The sequence below is a fragment of the Scylla paramamosain genome, chromosome 34 (genome assembly GCF_035594125.1).
Source record: "Scylla paramamosain isolate STU-SP2022 chromosome 34, ASM3559412v1, whole genome shotgun sequence".
NCBI classification, from domain to species: Eukaryota; Metazoa; Arthropoda; class Malacostraca; order Decapoda; family Portunidae; genus Scylla; species Scylla paramamosain.
The window spans coordinates 625,001-644,606 of record NC_087184.1 but is presented as its reverse complement, the minus strand read 5'-3'; the positions used below and the strand labels follow the sequence as shown (position 1 = coordinate 644,606).

The 19,606-nt window shown below is 42.5% G+C and overlaps 1 protein-coding gene across 3 annotated transcripts in view; it reads right to left on the bottom strand.

Annotated features, from left to right (window-relative positions):
* Positions 1-10,390: 10,390 nt before the first annotated feature.
* Positions 10,391-19,606, bottom strand: part of LOC135089997 (uncharacterized) — a 40,238-nt gene continuing 31,022 nt past the window's right edge. For 2 of the 3 annotated variants that reach the window (XM_063986191.1, XM_063986192.1), the window contains 3 exons: positions 18,091-18,164; positions 15,825-15,925; positions 14,568-15,440 (listed from right to left, as the gene is read on the bottom strand). In XM_063986191.1, coding sequence (XP_063842261.1) covers positions 15,329-15,440; positions 15,825-15,925; positions 18,091-18,164 — 287 coding nt within the window. In that variant the 3' untranslated portion in view covers positions 14,568-15,328. Of the gene's footprint in view, positions 10,531-14,567; positions 15,441-15,824; positions 15,926-18,090; positions 18,165-19,606 lie in introns of those variants that run through there. The other variant, XR_010261716.1, reaches the window with a different exon arrangement.

Genomic DNA, 19,606 nt, shown 5'->3' with positions numbered 1-19,606 from the left:
ATGGAAGCTGTAGGAGGGTAGTTTGGAAATCAAAGCTTTGTGCCAGACTTATGAAAAGCTTTTGATATGTCTAAGGCAACAGCAAAAGTTTCACCAAAATCTCTAAAAGATTATTACATATTACAGCACAGGAGCTTATTCATAAAACAGCTGCCCATATACATCCATAGTAAGGGTTAACAGTGTCCATTGGTCTATTCCTGCCCTTCAGAATTTGACTCTTCCCTTTCTTACACTTACTCCAATCATGAGACCACAACAAATGCAGGGTACTTCTTATGGAGTGCCACCCACCCTAACTGAGTTTATACACCAATGGGCCCCACTAAGTGCCCACACCCCTTCCCAGTGATTAACAAGACCAAGGCATGTGTTCCTTTAAACTTTGCACGTCATGAATATACAGTGTTCCTTTCTACAGTCATTTTCATACTCTCACCACTGTCACTCTTCATTCACCACTTCACCGGTTTTCTGTCCTCCAATTTCTCCAAATACCCAAGGGTAATACACAATGCTCTGCCTGTCCAGCCAACTCTCTCAAAACACCAGTTCTTTTTACCTCCTTGTCTCATATTCTCTTCACCTTATCACTTCACACACACTTCTCAAACGGTTTACTTCCCTTGCAATTAACCATTTCTTCTCCACTACCCCCATATTGTATGTCTTAGCACCATACAGCATAGTGGAGGTACCACTGTTCCATCATATAACCCTCTCTTTGCAGTCTTATCCAGTGTCATATGATTGAAAATCTTTGTCAGTGCACCTAGTAGTTTTCCTGTTCTCTTTACCCAGCACTTCACCTGTCTCAACTCTTCCATCCACTGTAACTGTCCATCCCAAGTACTTGAAACAGTCCACCTCTTCAGCTGTTCTTTATTCAATCTTATATGCATCCTTTCACTACCTAGTAGGTATGAAATAATACAATGTGTGATGAACTTCGCAAATCCCTATTTTCTTTAGCTACGTCTGTCTCTGACCACCTTTCCTATCATTCAGTCAGTGATGATGAGCTACGCTGTCTCATTTACAGTGATTTAGTTAACATTAACTATCTTTCATTGGCAGTACTTGATACCATGGTATTCAATCCACTTCACTTCCAGCAGGATGAAGACTTGAATAATAATGCTGATCTGTTAGTTTACAATCCAGCTAATAGTACACATAAATCTTCACAATATATATATCTAACAGATCACGACAAACAACCTTGGGCTAATAATATATTAACAATATTAAGTATGAATATAAGAAGCCTTGCAAGCAATCTTCAGTCATTTACTGATCAATGTCTGAATTGTAAATATGTAAAATTTGATGTCATGGGCTTCTCAGAAACTAGATTAGATAATAACATTGTTCCATTGTTTAACATACCAGGTTATGATTTATACACTACTAATAGGGATAGGAATGGTGGAGGTGTATGTATGTATGTATGTCTCAAACATTTATAAATCAGTTGTGTTGTCAAACTGTAGTATTTTGGAATCTTATTTTGAATGTGTTTGTGTGGAACTCTGTACTGATAGAGAATATAACTTTCTAGCTTCTGTATATAGGCCACCTAAAGGTAATTTACTTGACTTTCTTAATGCTTTACATCAATTACTGAACTTTACTGAAGGGAAAAAGTACTCTTAACTATTATTCCTTTGGGGACTGGAATTCAGACTTGCTTAAAGCTAACGATACAAGCGTAATAGACTTTATGAATCTTATGTATTCTCATGGATTTTTTCCACTAACTACTAAGCCTACTCAGGTTACTGATACTGGCGCCACGCTTATTGATCATATTTGGACAACTCAACCTGGAAACAATATTATGAATTGTATTATATACACTGATATAACTGACCACTTTTCAGTTTACTCCCAGTTCCTTATGAACTCTAATAATCAGAAATATATATATATATATATATATATATATATATATATATATATATATATATATATATATATATATATATATATATATATATATATATATATATATATATATATATATATATATATATATAATGTTTTAACCTAGTGAATATTAATAATTTCATAAACAAAGTAGGATTTACCAACTGGGAACAAATTCTAAATACTTACCATCCACACAAGGCTTTTGAGATGTTTTTAGAATTTTTTCTTGATAACTTTCAACAATGCTTCCCAGGAAAAAAGGTAAAAGATAGCAAGTACAACAGAAGTCCATATATAACCTCCAGGTTAAAGACCAGTATTAAAGAAAAACATAGACTGGAAAAACTGGCTGTAAAATGGCCTTTAACTTACAAATCAAGATATAAGGCCTACAGAAATAAATTAGTACAACTTTCAACAATGTTTCCCAGTAAAAAAGTTAAAAGATAGCAAGTACAAGAGAAGTCCATATATAACCTCCAGGTTAAAGACCAGTATTAAAGAAAAACATAGATTGGAAAAAAAAAGATAGCAAGTACAACAGAAGTCCATATATAACCTCCAGGTTAAAGACCAGTATTAAAGAAAAACATAGATTGGAAAAACTGGCTGTAAAATGGCCTTTAACTTACAAATCAAGATATAAGGCCTACAGAAATAAATTAGTACCAATCTTACGTACTGCTAAAGATAAATATCATCAAGATGAACTGAAATCCAGCCAAGGTGATGCTAAAGCCACTTGAAAAATTATCAACCATCTACTGGTTAGAACTATTAACAATAAAAATACAAATGAAATCCAATTAAAGAATCAATCTGCTCCTGCAGCAACTATCTTTAATGATAATTTCTAAGTATGGCAGTGAAGATACATCCACATGGAAACATACAACACGTTTCTCGCAAGGACTACATGAATCAGGCTTCAGCCTGTTCTGTTTACTTTTATCCAGTTACCATAGATGAAATACAATATTACTTAGTCTTTGAAAACTCAGCAGCAGGATTTGATGAAATTTCACCTGAAATGCTGAAACTTACAGCAGAGTATATCAGTATTCCACTTACTCACATAATCAATCTATGATTTAGACAAGGCTATTTTCCTGATAAACTCAAAATTGCTAAAGTAATAAAATTGCTAAAGTAATACCAGTCTTCAAATCTGGTGATAAGGGAGATGTAAATAACTATAGACCAATTTCTGTTTTACCCTCACTTAGCAAAATATTTGAGAAAGCAATAGCAAAGAGACTGACAGTATTTCTAAAATCTTTCAACCTGCTATCAAACCTGCTAATCAAAAATTCGGATTCCGCAAAAATAAATCCACAGAAACAGCAATACTACAGTTTACAAGCAAAATATACAAGAATATGTAGAGAAAGAACCATGTGGTAGGAGTTTTTCTTGATTTGAGTAAAGCACTTGACTATATTGATCATAACATATTATTAAATAAGCTAGAAAACATTGGAGTTAGAGGATTACCACTAAAATTGTTTGCTAGTTACCTGTCAGGTAGGAAACACTCTGTATTTTGTAACAATTACATGACAAATCAAAAAACTATTATTAAAGGTGTGCCACAAGGTTCTATATTAGGTCCCATATTATTTCTGATATACATCAATGATATATGTAATGCTAGTGATATGCTTAATTACGTTCTATGTGCCGATGATACAAGTCTTCTAGCAGATAATGATTTGTGTAACTTAAATGTAAAGTTAAATCAAGAATTGCATAACATATTTAAATGGATAACCACAAATAAATCAACAGTAAACATTAATAAAACTAACTTCATATTGTTTCAAAGCCGCTTTGTTGTAAGTAATTTTGGAACAGTTTCTTACGGAGGTTGTGAGCTAAATCGTGTTTCTTCTACAAAATTCTTAGGAGTTATTATTGGTGAAAATTTAAATTGGAAAAAGCATATACAGTCGGTGTGTTCAAACTTATCAAAAACTTGTGGAATTTTATTGAGAATTAGGTACAATATTACAAGTGAAGCCTTACGCAGCTTATATCACTCATTATGTTATCTGTGCCTTGTTTACTGTTTATCGATCTGGGGCTGTACTTGGCCTACGGTTGTGAATGATGTCTATGTAGCACAAAGGAAAATTGTAAGAACCATTGCCTTCAAAGGTAAATATGATTCCATCGACTTACTGTTTAAGGACTTAAATATACTAACTTTCGACCTCTTAAAGAAATATTTCATAGCACTGACCATATATAAAAATTTTAATGGTAATGATCCTAATAACATAATATTTAATGTATTCCACCATAGCCAAGGTACCCGAGGAAATCATCTTAATCTCATTTGCCCACAAGCAAGAACTAGTTTGTATAAATTTTCCACACACTGTGTTGGTCCCAAAGTATGGAACGAATTGCCTGATGATAGAAAAAATTGTTGTAATTTCAATATTTTCAAAAAGTAAAATGAAAAAGTTCCTGTTTAATAGTCTAATTCAAAACTGAGATCTGTAATAAAGTTTTAGTATTTTTTTGTATATTTGAATGATGTAGCTTATTACAAACATAACTTATCTTAAAGATATTAGCCCCTAAAAAATGGTGTAATAATATTGTGCCACCCTGTGAGGAATTACCAACCTGGTATATAGAAAGATTATTATTATTATTGTTACATAATCGCATAGTATAGCTTGTGGGAGTAGGAAAAAACGGAAGGTGAGAGAGAAAGAGAGAACGGATGTTCTGTAGGGAGGACTATATTTACTCAAGGAGATAAGTTTCATTATTTTATTATACAGTAAGATGCATTATTCATTTAAGATGAAGGGAGGAGAATAGGTTACATTATTATTTTAGTTATTCCAAGAAGTGATTGTTTTGTTAAGTTAGTTTTTCCTTAATGTGTAAAGGCATAGGTACTTAAGAAACTTGAGTATTATTTTCTACATTTGTAATAAGAGTAAGGAAAATTTGTGAATAAAAGAGACTTAGGAAAAGATTGTTTCCTTGACGACCTCCAGTTTCCCTTAAGTGACTTAAAAGACGCTCACGTATGTGGGTTTGGGCAGGAGAGGGAAATGATCTATTCACCCTAGCTAGAGTGCTTGGGAAAGTCTCTGAGAGTCGCAGAACGGCAAAAGGCAAGGTAGAGTGCTTCGCGCATTCCCTGAGAGGCCTATCCCGCCGCAGTGGCGTGCACCGACCCGGAGGAGTTACGACGTCGGGGGTACACTGCTGTCTGCCTTCCCCGTATGCTGAGACGGTGGTCAACAGCAGCCGGTGGTGGTGGTGGCTACTAGGCTCCACTCCCCACCCCTCCCCCTGGCATTGTAACACTGGTGTCAGGTGTGGGGTCAAGTGGACGCTGCTGCCGGTGTAGTGCCCATGGAAGGAGCCAAGGATATGTAGTGCCCAGGATTTACCACAGCGACTCTGAAGGACATACAGTGCACGTTTGGAAAATTACATCGGGGAGTGCCCAGGATGTACCGTGTCAGTGCGTGAAGTGTTAAGTGACGCCAGAACACGTAAGGCAGCAGGGACAGGACAGTTAATGAGTCTAGAGTGAAAGAAACTGTGACTGACCGAGTAGCGAAAATGGCCAACCCAGAGGAAAAACTGGTCCTCATACTGGAAAAGTTGGAAGCTCTGGACACTAGTGTTCAGGAACAACGTGGTACTGTGAGTGTTGGAATTGCACGTTTGGAAAATTACATCGGGGAAAGTACTCAAAGGGTGCTGGACGAAGCAAAGTCTTTCACTGTGGAACAGTGTAAGGAAGTGGAAGACAAAGTTAGTGAACTGGAAAGTAAAGTGGACAGTGCTGTGAGTGACCTGAAAGACTATGTGAGGCAAGAGTTGGCTGTAGTAAACGCCAACTCGTCAAGAGGAAAGGCTGGTAAGGTGAAAAGTGAACCTCCCAGTGAGAACAGTGCACCTCCTAGTGATAAAAGTGACAGTGAGGGGGAAGAATGGCCAGTATGTGGTGGGGCTGCACCTGTGAGCTTCAAGCCTCTGTCACCACCAAATTCTTGTCCCTCCTCCCCTTCGCCACCCGGTAGTGTTGCCAGTTCCACTCGCCGTCGGCGTCACAGGCTGCCAAGGCAAAGGCTTCAAGAGTTTGACGGTTCTGTCTCCTGGGAAGCCTATCGAGCCCAGTTCGAACTCTTGGCTAGTGCTCAGGGCTGGGACAGAACTGAGAGAGCCTTGCAGCTGGTGGGGGCACTGAAGGGACCAGCACTGGAGGTGTTGAACCAGTTACCAGCCTCTGATCATGCCTCGTACCGTAAAGTGGTTGCCGCCCTGGAGAGAAGGTATGGACACCAGCACCAAACAGAAGTGTACCGCGCAAGATTCAGGGGCAGGACAAGAGGTTCAGGTGAATCTCTAACTAACCTCGCGCAGGACCTGGAGGTGCTAGTAAGAAGGGCGTATCCGGGAGCGAGTGAAGACATGGTGCAGGTTCTGCTGCGGGATCAGTTTGTGGACGCGGTGGATAATGTGCAGATCCGTGTCTACATCCAGCAGGCTCATGTACAATCTCTGCAAGAGGCTCTAGCCAGGGGTCTGGAACTGGAATCAATCCTGCGCAGTATTCCCCGGAAAATGACTTCTTACCCTGACACGCAAGCACCATTCAGGGCCAGGAGGGGGCGCAGGTCTCCCCCCTCAACGTCACAGTCCCCACCTCCAGGAGAGTTTCGAGGGAACTGCTTTGGGTGCGGACAGCCAGGCCACAGCAAGAGATACTGTCCTCAGAAGAATCAGGGAAAGAGTGCATCTGGACAGTATCAGTACCGCCCTTGCTGTTGGCACTGCGGGAAGGAACATTTAGCTAGCTCCTGCCCCACCGCTCCACCGACTGTCACGGCACAGGATAAGGGAAACTCTGCCGGGCTGGAAGGAGGGGCCCTGAACCAGCCGTCACCCAAGAGGCCCCAGTCCATCTAAAGTGCCGCACTTCGGGCTCCCATTCCGTGCAGGTACAGGGACAGGTGGACAATAAACCCTGTAACTTGACGGTGGATACGGGAGCGGAGCGCACTTTCCTGCGAGAGGACACGGTGGCAGCCGACCTTGAACCCTCAGGACAGCAGCTGAGTGGCGTGACGGGCCATTGTATGCAGCTGAAGGGTCCAGTGCAGGCAAAGGTTACTGTTGGGGATGTGGATGAAACCCTGCCAGTTTATGTGGCTGACCTTGAGGAGAACCTTCTAGGCCTGGATTACCTGAAGGAGAGTAAGGCGGTACTGGACTTCGGGGACATGACAATGGGGATCGGTAACAGAAAGGTGCCGCTGCTGGAGGGAGGCAGTGACGTGCGAGTGTTGACGGCATGTGCCACTCGCATTCCCCCCATGTCCGAAGCCAGTCTCCGCTGCCGTCTTAGCAGGATGATGGAGGGTGAAGGCCTGGTCAGTCCATCCTCACAGCAATCTCTGCCCGAAGGAGTAATCGTCGGCCGGACTCTAGTACCACCAGAACAGGAAGAAGTACGGGTGGTTGTTGCCAATCTTTCCTCCGAGCCACGGGATGTACGGGAAGGTGCGTTGATGGGTACGTGTGAAGTGGTGCAACGAGAAAAGAGTACGGAGGTCATGCCCAGTGGTCTGCGGGTCTGTGACACGGAGGTCCCCTCACACCTGCAGGATTTATGGCAGCGGAGTGTTGTCTGCCTAACGGAGGAGCAGGCTGGGGAGGTAGGGCAGTTGCTGTCACGATATGCGGACGTCTTCTCCAAAGGGGACCACGACCTGGGTTGTACAGACCTCGTTAAACACCACATCCACACGGGAGACGCTAGGCCCATCAAGACCCCACCTAGAAGGATCGCACCTGCTCGGAGGATCGAGATGGAAAAGGCAGTGGAGGAGTTAAAGGCTCAGGAAGTGATTGAAAAATCGTCGAGCCCATGGTCATCTGCCGTGGTTCTGGTGCGGAAGAAGGATGGTACGTCACGTTGCTGTGTGGATTACCGTTCTTTAAATGCTGTGACAACCAAGGACTCTTACCCACTGCCAAGGATTGACGATACGCTGGACTCTTTGGCTGGTGCATGTTGGTTTTCTACCCTTGATTTGAAATCTGGGTACCACCAAGTAGAAATGGCAGAGGAGGATAAACCAAAGACAGCGTTCACTTATGGACAAGGACTGTGGCAGTTTCGTGTGATGAGCTTTGGTCTAGTGAACGCACCAGCGACGTTCGAGCGGTTAATGGAGCGAGTTTTGGATGGTCTGTTGTGGAAAAGTGCCCTGGTGTATCTGGATGATGTGTTAGTTTATGGAAGCACGTTTGAAAAGGCACTCGAGAGACTGGAAACTGTGTTGGACAGGTTTAGAACTGTGAACTTGAAACTGAGCCCAAAAAAATGCTGCCTGTTCCAAAAGGAGGTACCTTTTCTAGGACATGTGGTCAGTGGCGATGGAGTTAGAACGGACCCTGGAAAAGTGGAGGCGATAAGTGAGTGGCCGAGGCCACAAAATGTTTGTGAAGTGCGAGGGTTTCTGGGGCTGTGTGCATACTATCGTCGTTTTGTGAAGGGATTCTCACAGTCTGCCGCTCCACTGCACCACCTTACTAGAAAAGGCGCCAGGTTCCTGTGGGATGACGAGTGCCAGGAAGCGTTTCAACAGCTCAAAGAGGCGCTCGTGAGTGCTCCAGTGCTGCCATACCCCGATCCGGCAAAGCCGTACATCTTGGACTGTGACGCGAGTGCTGAGGGTGTGGGTGCTGTCCTGTCCCAGTTGAAAGACGGACAGGAGCGAGTGGTCTCGTACTTCAGTCACAAGTTCACTGCCCCGGAAAGGAACTATTGTGTGACGCGAAAAGAGCTCTTGGCTGTGATTAAGAGCGTAGATCACTTCCACCCCTACCTTTACGGGGCTAAGTTCACCGTCCGGACAGATCATGCTGCTCTCAAGTGGTTGAAGACCCTCAAGAATCCTGAGGGACAGCTTGCTAGGTGGATCAGCAAGCTGGAGCAGCATGATTACACCATAGAGCACCGACCAGGGCGAGTACACAGTAACGCAGACAGTCTCAGCCGTCGCCCATGTTCTCAGGCGTGTGCACACTGTCAGAGGCGTGAAGCTGACCAGGATTTGGTGTGTAACAGAGGGACTCTTACTGCTAATTCCAGCAAGTGGATACAGGACCTTATTCAGGCCCAGAGAGAGGACGCTGATGTCGGGCCTATAGTGGAAATGCTGGAGGAAGACAGTGAGAGACCCCCTTGGGAATGGGTGGCTGCGTTTAGCCCTGAGACTAAGTTACTGTGGAAAGAATGGGATGTGTTGAGAATGTCCGAGGGTGTACTACAAAGGCAGTGGCAGACCAGTGATGGGAAGGTAAAGTTCTGGCAGTTAGTGGTTCCTAAGCAGAAAAGGGCAGAGCTATTGAAAGAGGCTCATGCAGGAAAGAGCAGTGGCCACTTTGGTGTGAGAAAGACACTCGGGCGATTACGTCAGCGTGCGTATTGGATGAAGATGAGACAGGACGTTCAAGAGTGGTGCAAAGCGTGCGACGTGTGCTGTGCTAAGATGGGCCCTGGCAGGCGTAAGATTGCGCCACTTCAGCTCTATCAGGTAGGGGCGCCCATGGAGAGGGTGGCAGTGGACATAGTCGGCCCTTTACCCTGTACTGCGCGGGGCAATCGCTTTGTGTGTGTAGCCATGGACTATTTCACAAAGTGGCCGGAAGCCTACCCTCTCCCTAACCATGAAGCCTCTACGGTAGCCGAGGTGCTAGTAAGCGAGTACTTCTCCCGTTTTGGTGTTCCTGAGGAGCTGCACTCTGACCAGGGAAGAGAGTTTGAGTCAGCAGTCTTCAAAGAGTACTGTCAGCTCCTCGGCATACGGAAGACTCGCACCACTCCCCTCAGGCCGCAGTCGGATGGGATGGTAGAGCGCTTCAACCGCACACTGGCACAGGAGCTGGCGAAATCTTGCCAACCGGATCAAGGAGACTGGGATCAGCGGTTACCCCTGCTCCTCATGGCCTACCGGTCGGCAGAACACGAAGCGACTGGGTATTCCCCTTTCCGGTTGATGTGTGGAAGGGAGATGCGGCTGCCGATAGATGTGGTGACTGGAAGCCCCCCGGATGAGGAATTGCCCACTAATGTGACCCCCTATGTTACGGATTTGCAAGACCGGCTCAGGGAGGTTCACCACCAAGTCCGGGGTAATCTGCGGATTGCTGGAGGGGCAATGAGAGACCGCTACAACGCCCGGGCTTCCTTCCCACCGTTCCGGGTGGGGCAGTTGGTGTGGCTACACAATCCTCGGAGACGGAAGGGGTTGTCTCCAAAGCTGCAGAGTCCCTGGGAGGGGCCCTACACCGTGGAGGACCGCATCACGGACGTTGCGTTCCGGATTCGTCGAGGACCCCGGACCAGACCAATGGTGGTGCATGCGGACCGCCTCTGGAGGTACTATGGCCAGGGTACTTTCACCTGGGGAGGACTAGAAGACGCTGAGGCTTCCAACTCTGATGAGGAGTTGGGTTGTTCTTCTCCAATGGCCATGACTGATGATGACGTTGAGTACGCTACTGAGGAGCCGCCTGGGGAAGTACCGGCTCCCTTGGAAAGTCCCTTGGCTGGAAGAGAAGACGACACCATCAACCAGAGGACTGGAGCTGTGGATGGTACCAACCAGGAACAGGAGATTGTGGAAGAAGGTCGACCGCGAAGGACCCACCGGGCGCCTAGATGGACCACAGATTATGTAATGGGGGATTCTGAGATTATACATGTCTAAGTTAGAATATGTGAGCGAGGACGCTCAGTTTTCAAAGGGGAGGGCAGTGTTACATAATCGCATAGTATAGCTTGTGGGAGTAGGAAAAAACGGAAGGTGAGAGAGAAAGAGAGAACGGATGTTCTGTAGGGAGGACTATATTTACTCAAGGAGATAAGTTTCATTATTTTATTATACGGTAAGATGCATTATTCATTTAAGATGAAGGGAGGAGAATAGGTTACATTATTATTTTAGTTATTCCAAGAAGTGATTGTTTTGTTAAGTTAGTTTTTCCTTAATGTGTAAAGGCATAGGTACTTAAGAAACTTGAGTATTATTTTCTACATTTGTAATAAGAGTAAGGAAAATTTGTGAATAAAAGAGACTTAGGAAAAGATTGTTTCCTTGACGACCTCCAGTTTCCCTTAAGTGACTTAAAAGACGCTCACGTATGTGGGTTTGGGCAGGAGAGGGAAATGATCTATTCACCCTAGCTAGAGTGCTTGGGAAAGTCTCTGAGAGTCGCAGAACGGCAAAAGGCAAGGTAGAGTGCTTCGCGCATTCCCTGAGAGGCCTATCCCGCCGCAGTGGCGTGCACCGACCCGGAGGAGTTACGACGTCGGGGGTACACTGCTGTCTGCCTTCCCCGTATGCTGAGACGGTGGTCAACAGCAGCCGGTGGTGGTGGTGGCTACTAGGCTCCACTCCCCACCCCTCCCCCTGGCATTGTAACATTATTATTATTATTATTATTATTATTATTATTATTATTATTATTATTATTACAGTGGAACCTTAGTTACTGAATGCCTCCCTTTCTGAACAAATCGGTTTTCTAACAATTTTGAAATGATTCATTCAGTTGCTGTACCATAATACAGTTCCTGAACAAAGTTATTCGATTTCATATACTAAAAGACATAGCAAAGCTGCCATTTATTATTAATTTATAGTTTATTCAAATATTTTCTTTGTTTTATATATTTGAAGGAGAGACACAGTGGGTAAGACTTATCTTTGAAATAAGGTAAATGTGATCCTATTAAAGAGCCTCGACGTAAACAAACAGGATTTGACACTCAGGAGTAAGCCACCTGTGGCTCTTGACGACCTACAATGCCATCACTACTTGAACTGCATTTTCACAGTAACTTTTCAAAGCAGCAAGATGTTTAAGTGTTATGATTACCTTCATTTTGGTGGTGTATGTGTTGTTCCTCTGTGTCACTCTGTAAGGCTTCCCTCACTAGATTGGTGATAATGAGAATACCTGCACGGTCTAAACAAAATCTTCTGATGTGTCCTGCGTCACTAAGCTCACCCAGTGCATCTTTTTTTGGATAGATAATTTTTGAGTTTTTCCTGCAAAACTGCCCAAGCTGTGCAACTGATCCTCATAAAGTGAAGGCAAGAGTACTTTCCCTTTTCTATTGGATGCTAAGGGGCTAAAAGAAAGGTGTGAATGAGTGTGTGTTCTGTGCCTCATCATGACTACCACTTTTTTTGTGAGGGAGACAGCTTTGGTACATGTATGTATGTATGATCATTATTGTTATTATTATTATTATTATTATTATTATTATTATTATTATTATTGTTATTATTATCATCATGCACTTTTAACTCTGATGCTGACTATGGGCAAGCAAAGAAAATTCTTATGGATAGATTTGGAAACAAAAGTATCATGGCTGATGCTTACACAAAAAAGTTCATGAATTGGCTACCAATCTCTCAGCATAATGGTCCAGCATTAACAGCAATCTCAGATTTTTGAAGTGCTGTCTAGCTGCAATGAAACACACTTCTCATTTGTCATTTCTGAACATCTAGAGAGCAGAGAAAGATGCTAGCAAAACTCCCTAATCATATTGTTCATGACTGAAGAAAGCAAGTAAAGACATATCTTGATACTAACAGTAACAAGCAGTGATGAAGAGCACCACCCACCCTTTGAAATGTTATGTGAATTTATCCAGAAGGAAGCAAAAGGAGCAAGCAATCCCTTTGTTTCCTGGGATTCAGTAAATACGGAAGGAAATGATTGGATCAAAACTCAAACACAAGCAGCCAATTGGAAACCAAGGGAATCAAACACCATGACAAAAAATAGAGGGAGTAGAACTTTCATGGCTAAATCAATTGAGGAAAAACCATTGTGCTCATGCCAAAGTAAAGTAAGTGTCCAAGCCAACAAACAGTATCCCAAGGAGCAGGAAAGGAAAGGATGGTTCTGTCACTACTGTACAAAGGATCATGATTTAGATGATTGCAAGGAATTTGCCAAACTTGGCAGTAATACTATCAGTAAAACAGATCACCCGAGAGCTAATGAAGACCTGCCGGTGCAGCTACACAGATATTGCACACCTTATTGCATAAATATCCTACAGTCTGGGAGCAAACATTGGATATTCCTTGAGTATATCCCTGAGAGTGGCTGAATCCAAGAAATGGTCAATGAGGGTGTACAAGTCATGTTGACCTTGCACCATAAATGTGGCAATGAGAGGACATTCCGTGACATAATGACGCAGCGTGTCCCCTTGGTACAGCACACAGCACACGCCAGGAGAAGCACCGACTTCCCAAAAGTATTTATAGCCTAAACTGAGCCTCATTGCCACCCTGTTGTGTGATGCAATGTGTGTCTCATAGGTGGGAGACATGTACATAGTGAACACTACTGCCACTGCCCCTATGGCAACAAAGCTCCAACTGATCACTAATGCTACTATGTACAAAGTCCTTCATGCTACTCTTAACATAGCCCACAGTGTACTCAGCGCCAGGGTCCACCGTGTCATCCTGAAGGGCACATTGAGCAAGGCAGTCTGCCTCTTCATTAAGCGGGATACCCACATGAGAGGGTATCCAGGTGAAGTGGACCGTGGCACCAGCACCTTCCAGGGTATGGATGAGATCAAGACATTTATTAACTAGATCACAGTCCATGGGGGACTTACCCAAGCAAAGTGATTGTTGGGTGGTGTCCTGCATGCACCTTTCATCCTGAAAACCTACAACCATGCACCACTAGATAAATGGCATAGTACTGATCCTGGCAGTGACTCAGGTCAAGGTAACAAGTGTAAGTGTATTTCCAAAAAACAAATGGTCCAAGACAAGAAATAGATGGAAATTGGAATGGACAAGGCCATCAGGTTTAGTCCCATGTCATTAGGGAGCTTCAGAAGAATACATTTGTGGATGAAGAAGTAAGTGGAATTAGGTAGGCATGCTTTATACAGGGAGTGCCACATGCATGCCTCCCTTATGTTTTTAAGCTGTGTCCACAAGCTGTCATCTAAATGTGTCTCACAGCACATGATGGTGAGTGCTATGGAGAAGGGATATATATATATATATATATATATATATATATATATATATATATATATATATATATATATATATATATATATATATATATATATATATATATATATATATATATATATATATATATATATATATATATATATATATATATATTTTTCCTGACTTTTTGGTGTGATTTTCTTTGTGTATGGTGTACTTTTCTGAGCTATTGGTATGGTTTTCCTTATCAGCACTGCATGTGTCCTGTTACTGTTCTCTGTTCTTGTAAGCAGTTCATTATTTACCTCATGTGTTCTCCCTGTGAGTGGAGTTGCCTTACACTCAGATCTATAGAAAACCATTATCAAATGGCAAATAACATTTTATGCCTACCATCTTAAGAGATGGTACCTGTAATAGTACTGTAATGTAGTTGTTAAGTGCTGCATCATACGTGTGTGTGTGTGTCAAGCCAGCCACCAGCCAGTGCTGTATTGACCCATACCAAGTCCCCAAGCCTTCAAGCTCTTTTGAGCCATGTGACATTTCCCCAGTGGTAATAAATCACAAAAGTTATAACTAAACTCCATATTTGTGAGCAACTATACATAAGAATACCCAATAAGGGATCTAAGAGTGAAGAGAGTTAGTTACATGGAATGTGATTAGAATGCTTAAGGCTTTAACAGTGTAGGTCTCCTGTCTCTTGTTATGTCTGTGCTTCATTGAGGTCAGCAATCCCCAGGAACTCGTCATCCACCACCTCTGTCTTGCATGTTGTACATGTAAGTGTGGTAAATATGATTTACAGAGGGCCTGCCTAGTGTAGTCTTGCAGCTTCCCTTGTGCTCTTATGTACATGGCAGGATATGTTAGACTTTCAATCATTAAGGTATGTTATGTGCTTTGCCTTGGCCTCCCTGTGTGGGTTTGTCAGCCAGTCCATATACTGTACTAGGTAGATAGAACTGAAGGTCATCATTGTTGCTTTCAAGTGTTAGGTCTTCTAAACTTCACCTCCACTGCTTTCAAAAGGCTCTAGATGAAGGTACACAGATGTTAAGAGTGCTTATACAGGTCTAATGCCAAATTAACAAGATTTCAAATTTATCAACAGGAGAAACCTTGAGAACCCATCTATGTGGCCTCTGAAAATGGTCATGGTGAGAGAGCAGAGCATTTCAGAATACAGGCCATGATTTCACACATGCATCACTACCACACATACCACATTTTCACACATACCCACCACATACTCCAGCAGCAGCAGCAGCAGCAGCAGCAGACAGCAAAATGCTGCACCACCCATTAAGAGGATGAAGATTGCAGCCACATCAGAGAGGCTGGCCGTGATTTTTAGTCTTCCTGCCACACGTTGAGGTTCCTGCTGATAGCCATTTGGTCCTCAGCTTGTTCATCAGGCCTGACTCACACATCTTCTGCAGGCTGTGGGAAGAATAAGGATTTATAGAGAGAGAAAGTCTGGTATGGAAGATTGAAAAGAAATATTGTCATTGTGGAAGAAAGCTGAAGTGTATTATGCTTTTATGTTGTGTAATAATGTAGAAGTAAAATGCAGGCTGTATGGAAATAAAGGCACATCAGGATTTTATAAGGAGATTAAATTTTACAGGGAAGATTAAAAAGGAATATTGCGTCATTGCATGTCCCTTGCACCTTCACCTCTGACTCCCATCCTTTGCAGTTCCATCCCTCCATCCACTTTCTACCTTCTCCTCAATCTTAATTCTCACACACACACACACACACACACACACACACACACACACACACACACACACACACACACACACACATGTGCACACACACCTTTGGTCAAATATCTTCCTGAAGGATGAATTTTTTTTGCAGCCCAATAGCAATGCATCCTGTGATGTACTGGACTGGCAGTTCCTTGCTTCTGGAGGAGTCTGCAATAAGAAGACCACGAATGTAGTCGCTGGTTGTGACATTCACACCTATGAACACATACTTACCTGCCAAGTGATTTTTTTTTCATTTGTTTTACTTATTTTTTTCTTTTTTCATGTAAGAGGAGGACTGGCCAAGGACAACAAAAAGAGCAAAAGGAAAAAGACCCACTGACCTGCCAGTCCCAAAAGAAAGGTCAAAAAGATCATACAAAATTGGAAGATAAGTTTTATGAAACCTCCCTCTTGAAAGAATCCAAGTCATAGGAAGGAGGAAATACAGAAACAAGTAGGGAGTGTGGGATTAGCTAACAGTGAGATACTGGTGGTGGTTATGCTAAATTGGGAAATGTGTGTAGCTTTATCTAAATGAAGAAGGAATCTGGCTAATTTATCTTACCTGATGGAAGAATCTTAGTGTTTTCATTTATCAGAGGTAAGATATGAAGCAAATGTTTATATGATAATTCCAAGTTTGCATCTTTATCAATTATAAGGAGAACTAATTGATGTTTTTATTTTCTCTCCCCCCTCCAAGCTGCTAACTCTGTACAAGGATCTTATCCATCCAGGTGTGGAGTATGCTTCACATGTCTGGGGAGGGGTCCACTCATACTGCTCTTCTAGACATGGTGGAATCAAAAGCTTTTTGTCTCATCATCTCTCCTCTAACTGACTGTCTTCAACCTCTTTCTCATCACCACAATGTTGCATCTCTAGCTATCTTCTACTGCTGTTTTCATGCTACTTGCTCTTCTGATCTTGCTAACTGCATGTCTCCCTCTTCCTGCAGCCCCACTGTACAAGACTTTCTTCTTTCACCCCTATTCTGTCCACCTCTTATGCAAAAGTTAACAAGTATTCTCAATCATTCCTTACTCTCTCTGGTAAACTCTGAATTTCCTGCCTGCTTCTGTATTTCCACCTTCCTATGACTTGAATTCCTTCAAGAGGGAGGTTTGAAGACACTTTATCCTTTAATTTTTGCAATAAATGTACCCAAACATCAGGCACACAAAAAGAGATGAATGTTCCATGAGAAGCAATGAAAAATACAAAAAAAAAACCTCTAAAATCTTGAAAAACACACCAAAACATCAAAAAGACAAAGTGGAGACTTGACAAGTTTCCACATACTTGATGTGAAGGCCAAGGTGGACAATGTAAACTGACGTCCACCTTCCCCTTCACATCAAGTATGTGGAAACCTGTCAAGTCTCTCCACTGCAGCCCATTTCTGTCACAGAAGCAGCTTTGAGCAATGTTAGTGTGGACTGTGTGAGGCCATTACCTGCACAGCTCCAGGTAATCAATATTCACTAGCCAGTGCAGGTAGAGCCTACAAAAAATAAAACAAAATGTCAAGTGACTCTCAGAACATAAAAACATAACATAGGAACATAAGAAATAAGGGAAGCTGCAAAAAGCGACCAGGCAGTCCCTGTATGAAATATACCCACTTATTTCCACCTATCATCCCCATCCATAAACCCAGTCTGATCTTCTTTTAAAGCTCCCTAATGTCCCAGTACTAAACATGATTACTGAGTCCATTCCACTCATCTACAACTATCTGAGAACCAATTTCTTCCTCTCTTAATCCTATCTCAGTATGGGTTCATCATGCTCTAAATCAATTTTCCACCCACCTTTAATAATCTGTTGGTGACAAATTATCAGCATTACCAATCTTTGTTGACTTCCCCAAAGCCCTTCATGCTGTCAACCACAATATACTTCTACAAAGACTATATCGTTACAGCACACGAGGTACTATACTCTCCTGGTTCAAAGCCTGCTTGACAGATACAACCCAGTGCACAGTCCATGATAGGTACAAGGCCAAACAAACATAATGTCAAGGCTTTTTATTCTTTATACCAAAAGAAGGACTTGTATTCACTTTCCCTGAAAATATCTCATGCTCACTCCCCTCCTGTTTGTTTTGAAGAACACACTGCAGGACACTTCATTCACACTGCCCAAACAGCTCAGTAAAATGTGAATTTGGGGCAATAGCAATACCAGAACCAGGTTGTCATTTAGATGCAGTAAGAGTAAAGACTAGAAGGATTCTGGAAGAGAAGAGGAAAACACACACACACACACACACACACACACACACACACACACACACACACACACACACACACACACACACACACCTGTTGGACATAGCAAGGTGACTGTCCATTCTTGTCGGTATCTGATAATTGGTATTGTTGGGAATCCTCTGAGCCTGAAAAAAGAGAAACAAACTTATTAATTAAACGCTCACCATTACTAAGTATATACACACCCACAAAGGACCCCCAGACCCTCCCAGACCCAGAGAAAGATAAACAATTCCTTTCCTCAGATCTCTATGACTTAACTTCCTCACCCAAGCCCCTTCAAGACACCTAATAAGGCCCCCCCCAAACCCTCCCCAAGCTCCCAGGACCCCTTAGAAGACACCCACACCTGAGGGCTGAGGAGTGTCCCTTACGCAAAATTGACTACTCTGGAAAATGCAGTGGTAGTGTTGCTCATTGTAATCAAAGAGGCTTCAGTGAGTGTATGGAGTTTTAAATGATGCAGTGGAGTCAGTTGCAACAGCACTATGAGGCAGGGCTTTCCAGAGATCTATGCAGCTCAGATTAAAACTTACGTCTGGTCTCTACCGATACGCGGGGATTGGGGCTTGCCACTTTGGAATTGGCGACCTCTGGTGTGAGTTAATGGAGACACTGTTAAGGGTTCGTGTACTAGTATTGCCGAGTGGTGAAAAATCCACTTTGGATCCAAAATTTAATTTAATTTAATACTTTGGATCCAAATTCCAGCAAAGGCCTGATGTGGGATGTGGAGAGTTACCATAACGTGAGGGTACGGCACAGGGTACACATGAAAGTTCTGGGCAAATTTGTTCCTCTAGTTGTGTTACTACATGCAGTAAAACCATCACAATATCACCTTGAATACGTCCTACATACTCTGAATAATTATGTATGATAAAAAAAATCTTACAGAATCAATAGCAGGTGCAGGAAGAGAAGATAACACATCCTGTAACTTTAAACAGGATCAGGAAAGAGGCTGGCGCGGTGTAAACATGTTCGAATAATTATTCCGTGATAAATAATATCTTTGAAATACACTTACATGTTCACATGATTGACTACATATAGTAACTTTTAATTATTTCATTAGTTAATCTAGTATTTTCTTTCTGATTATTGATACTTTATTTATATAAGATAGCAGTTTATTTTTATAACTTTCTTATCAACATCGAATCTTACACCCAACTAGCGGTATATTTAAACTTGTATGTGAGCGGCATATTTAGCTAGCGACATATTTAGAGTTAGTACGTACCTTTGCTTCTGCTGAGCCAAATCTGACACGAGTGATAGGATGAAATGAAGGACAAATAAATATAGAGAAAGGAAAGAAGAAATGAGAAAAGATTACAGCTTTTCTTATTATATCATTATTACTCAACCGAGAGACGTAATGAAGCAACGAGGAAAGGAGGAGGAGAAGTTAACGAGGTGAAGGAGAAGGAGAAGGAGGAGGAGGAAAAATAACGCAATCATCACTTTATAATCAAATAAGAACCAACAATGTAATTAAATAGAGAAAAGGGTGAGGAGGAGGAGGAAGAAGAAGGGGAGGAGGAAGGGGAAGAAGGAAGAG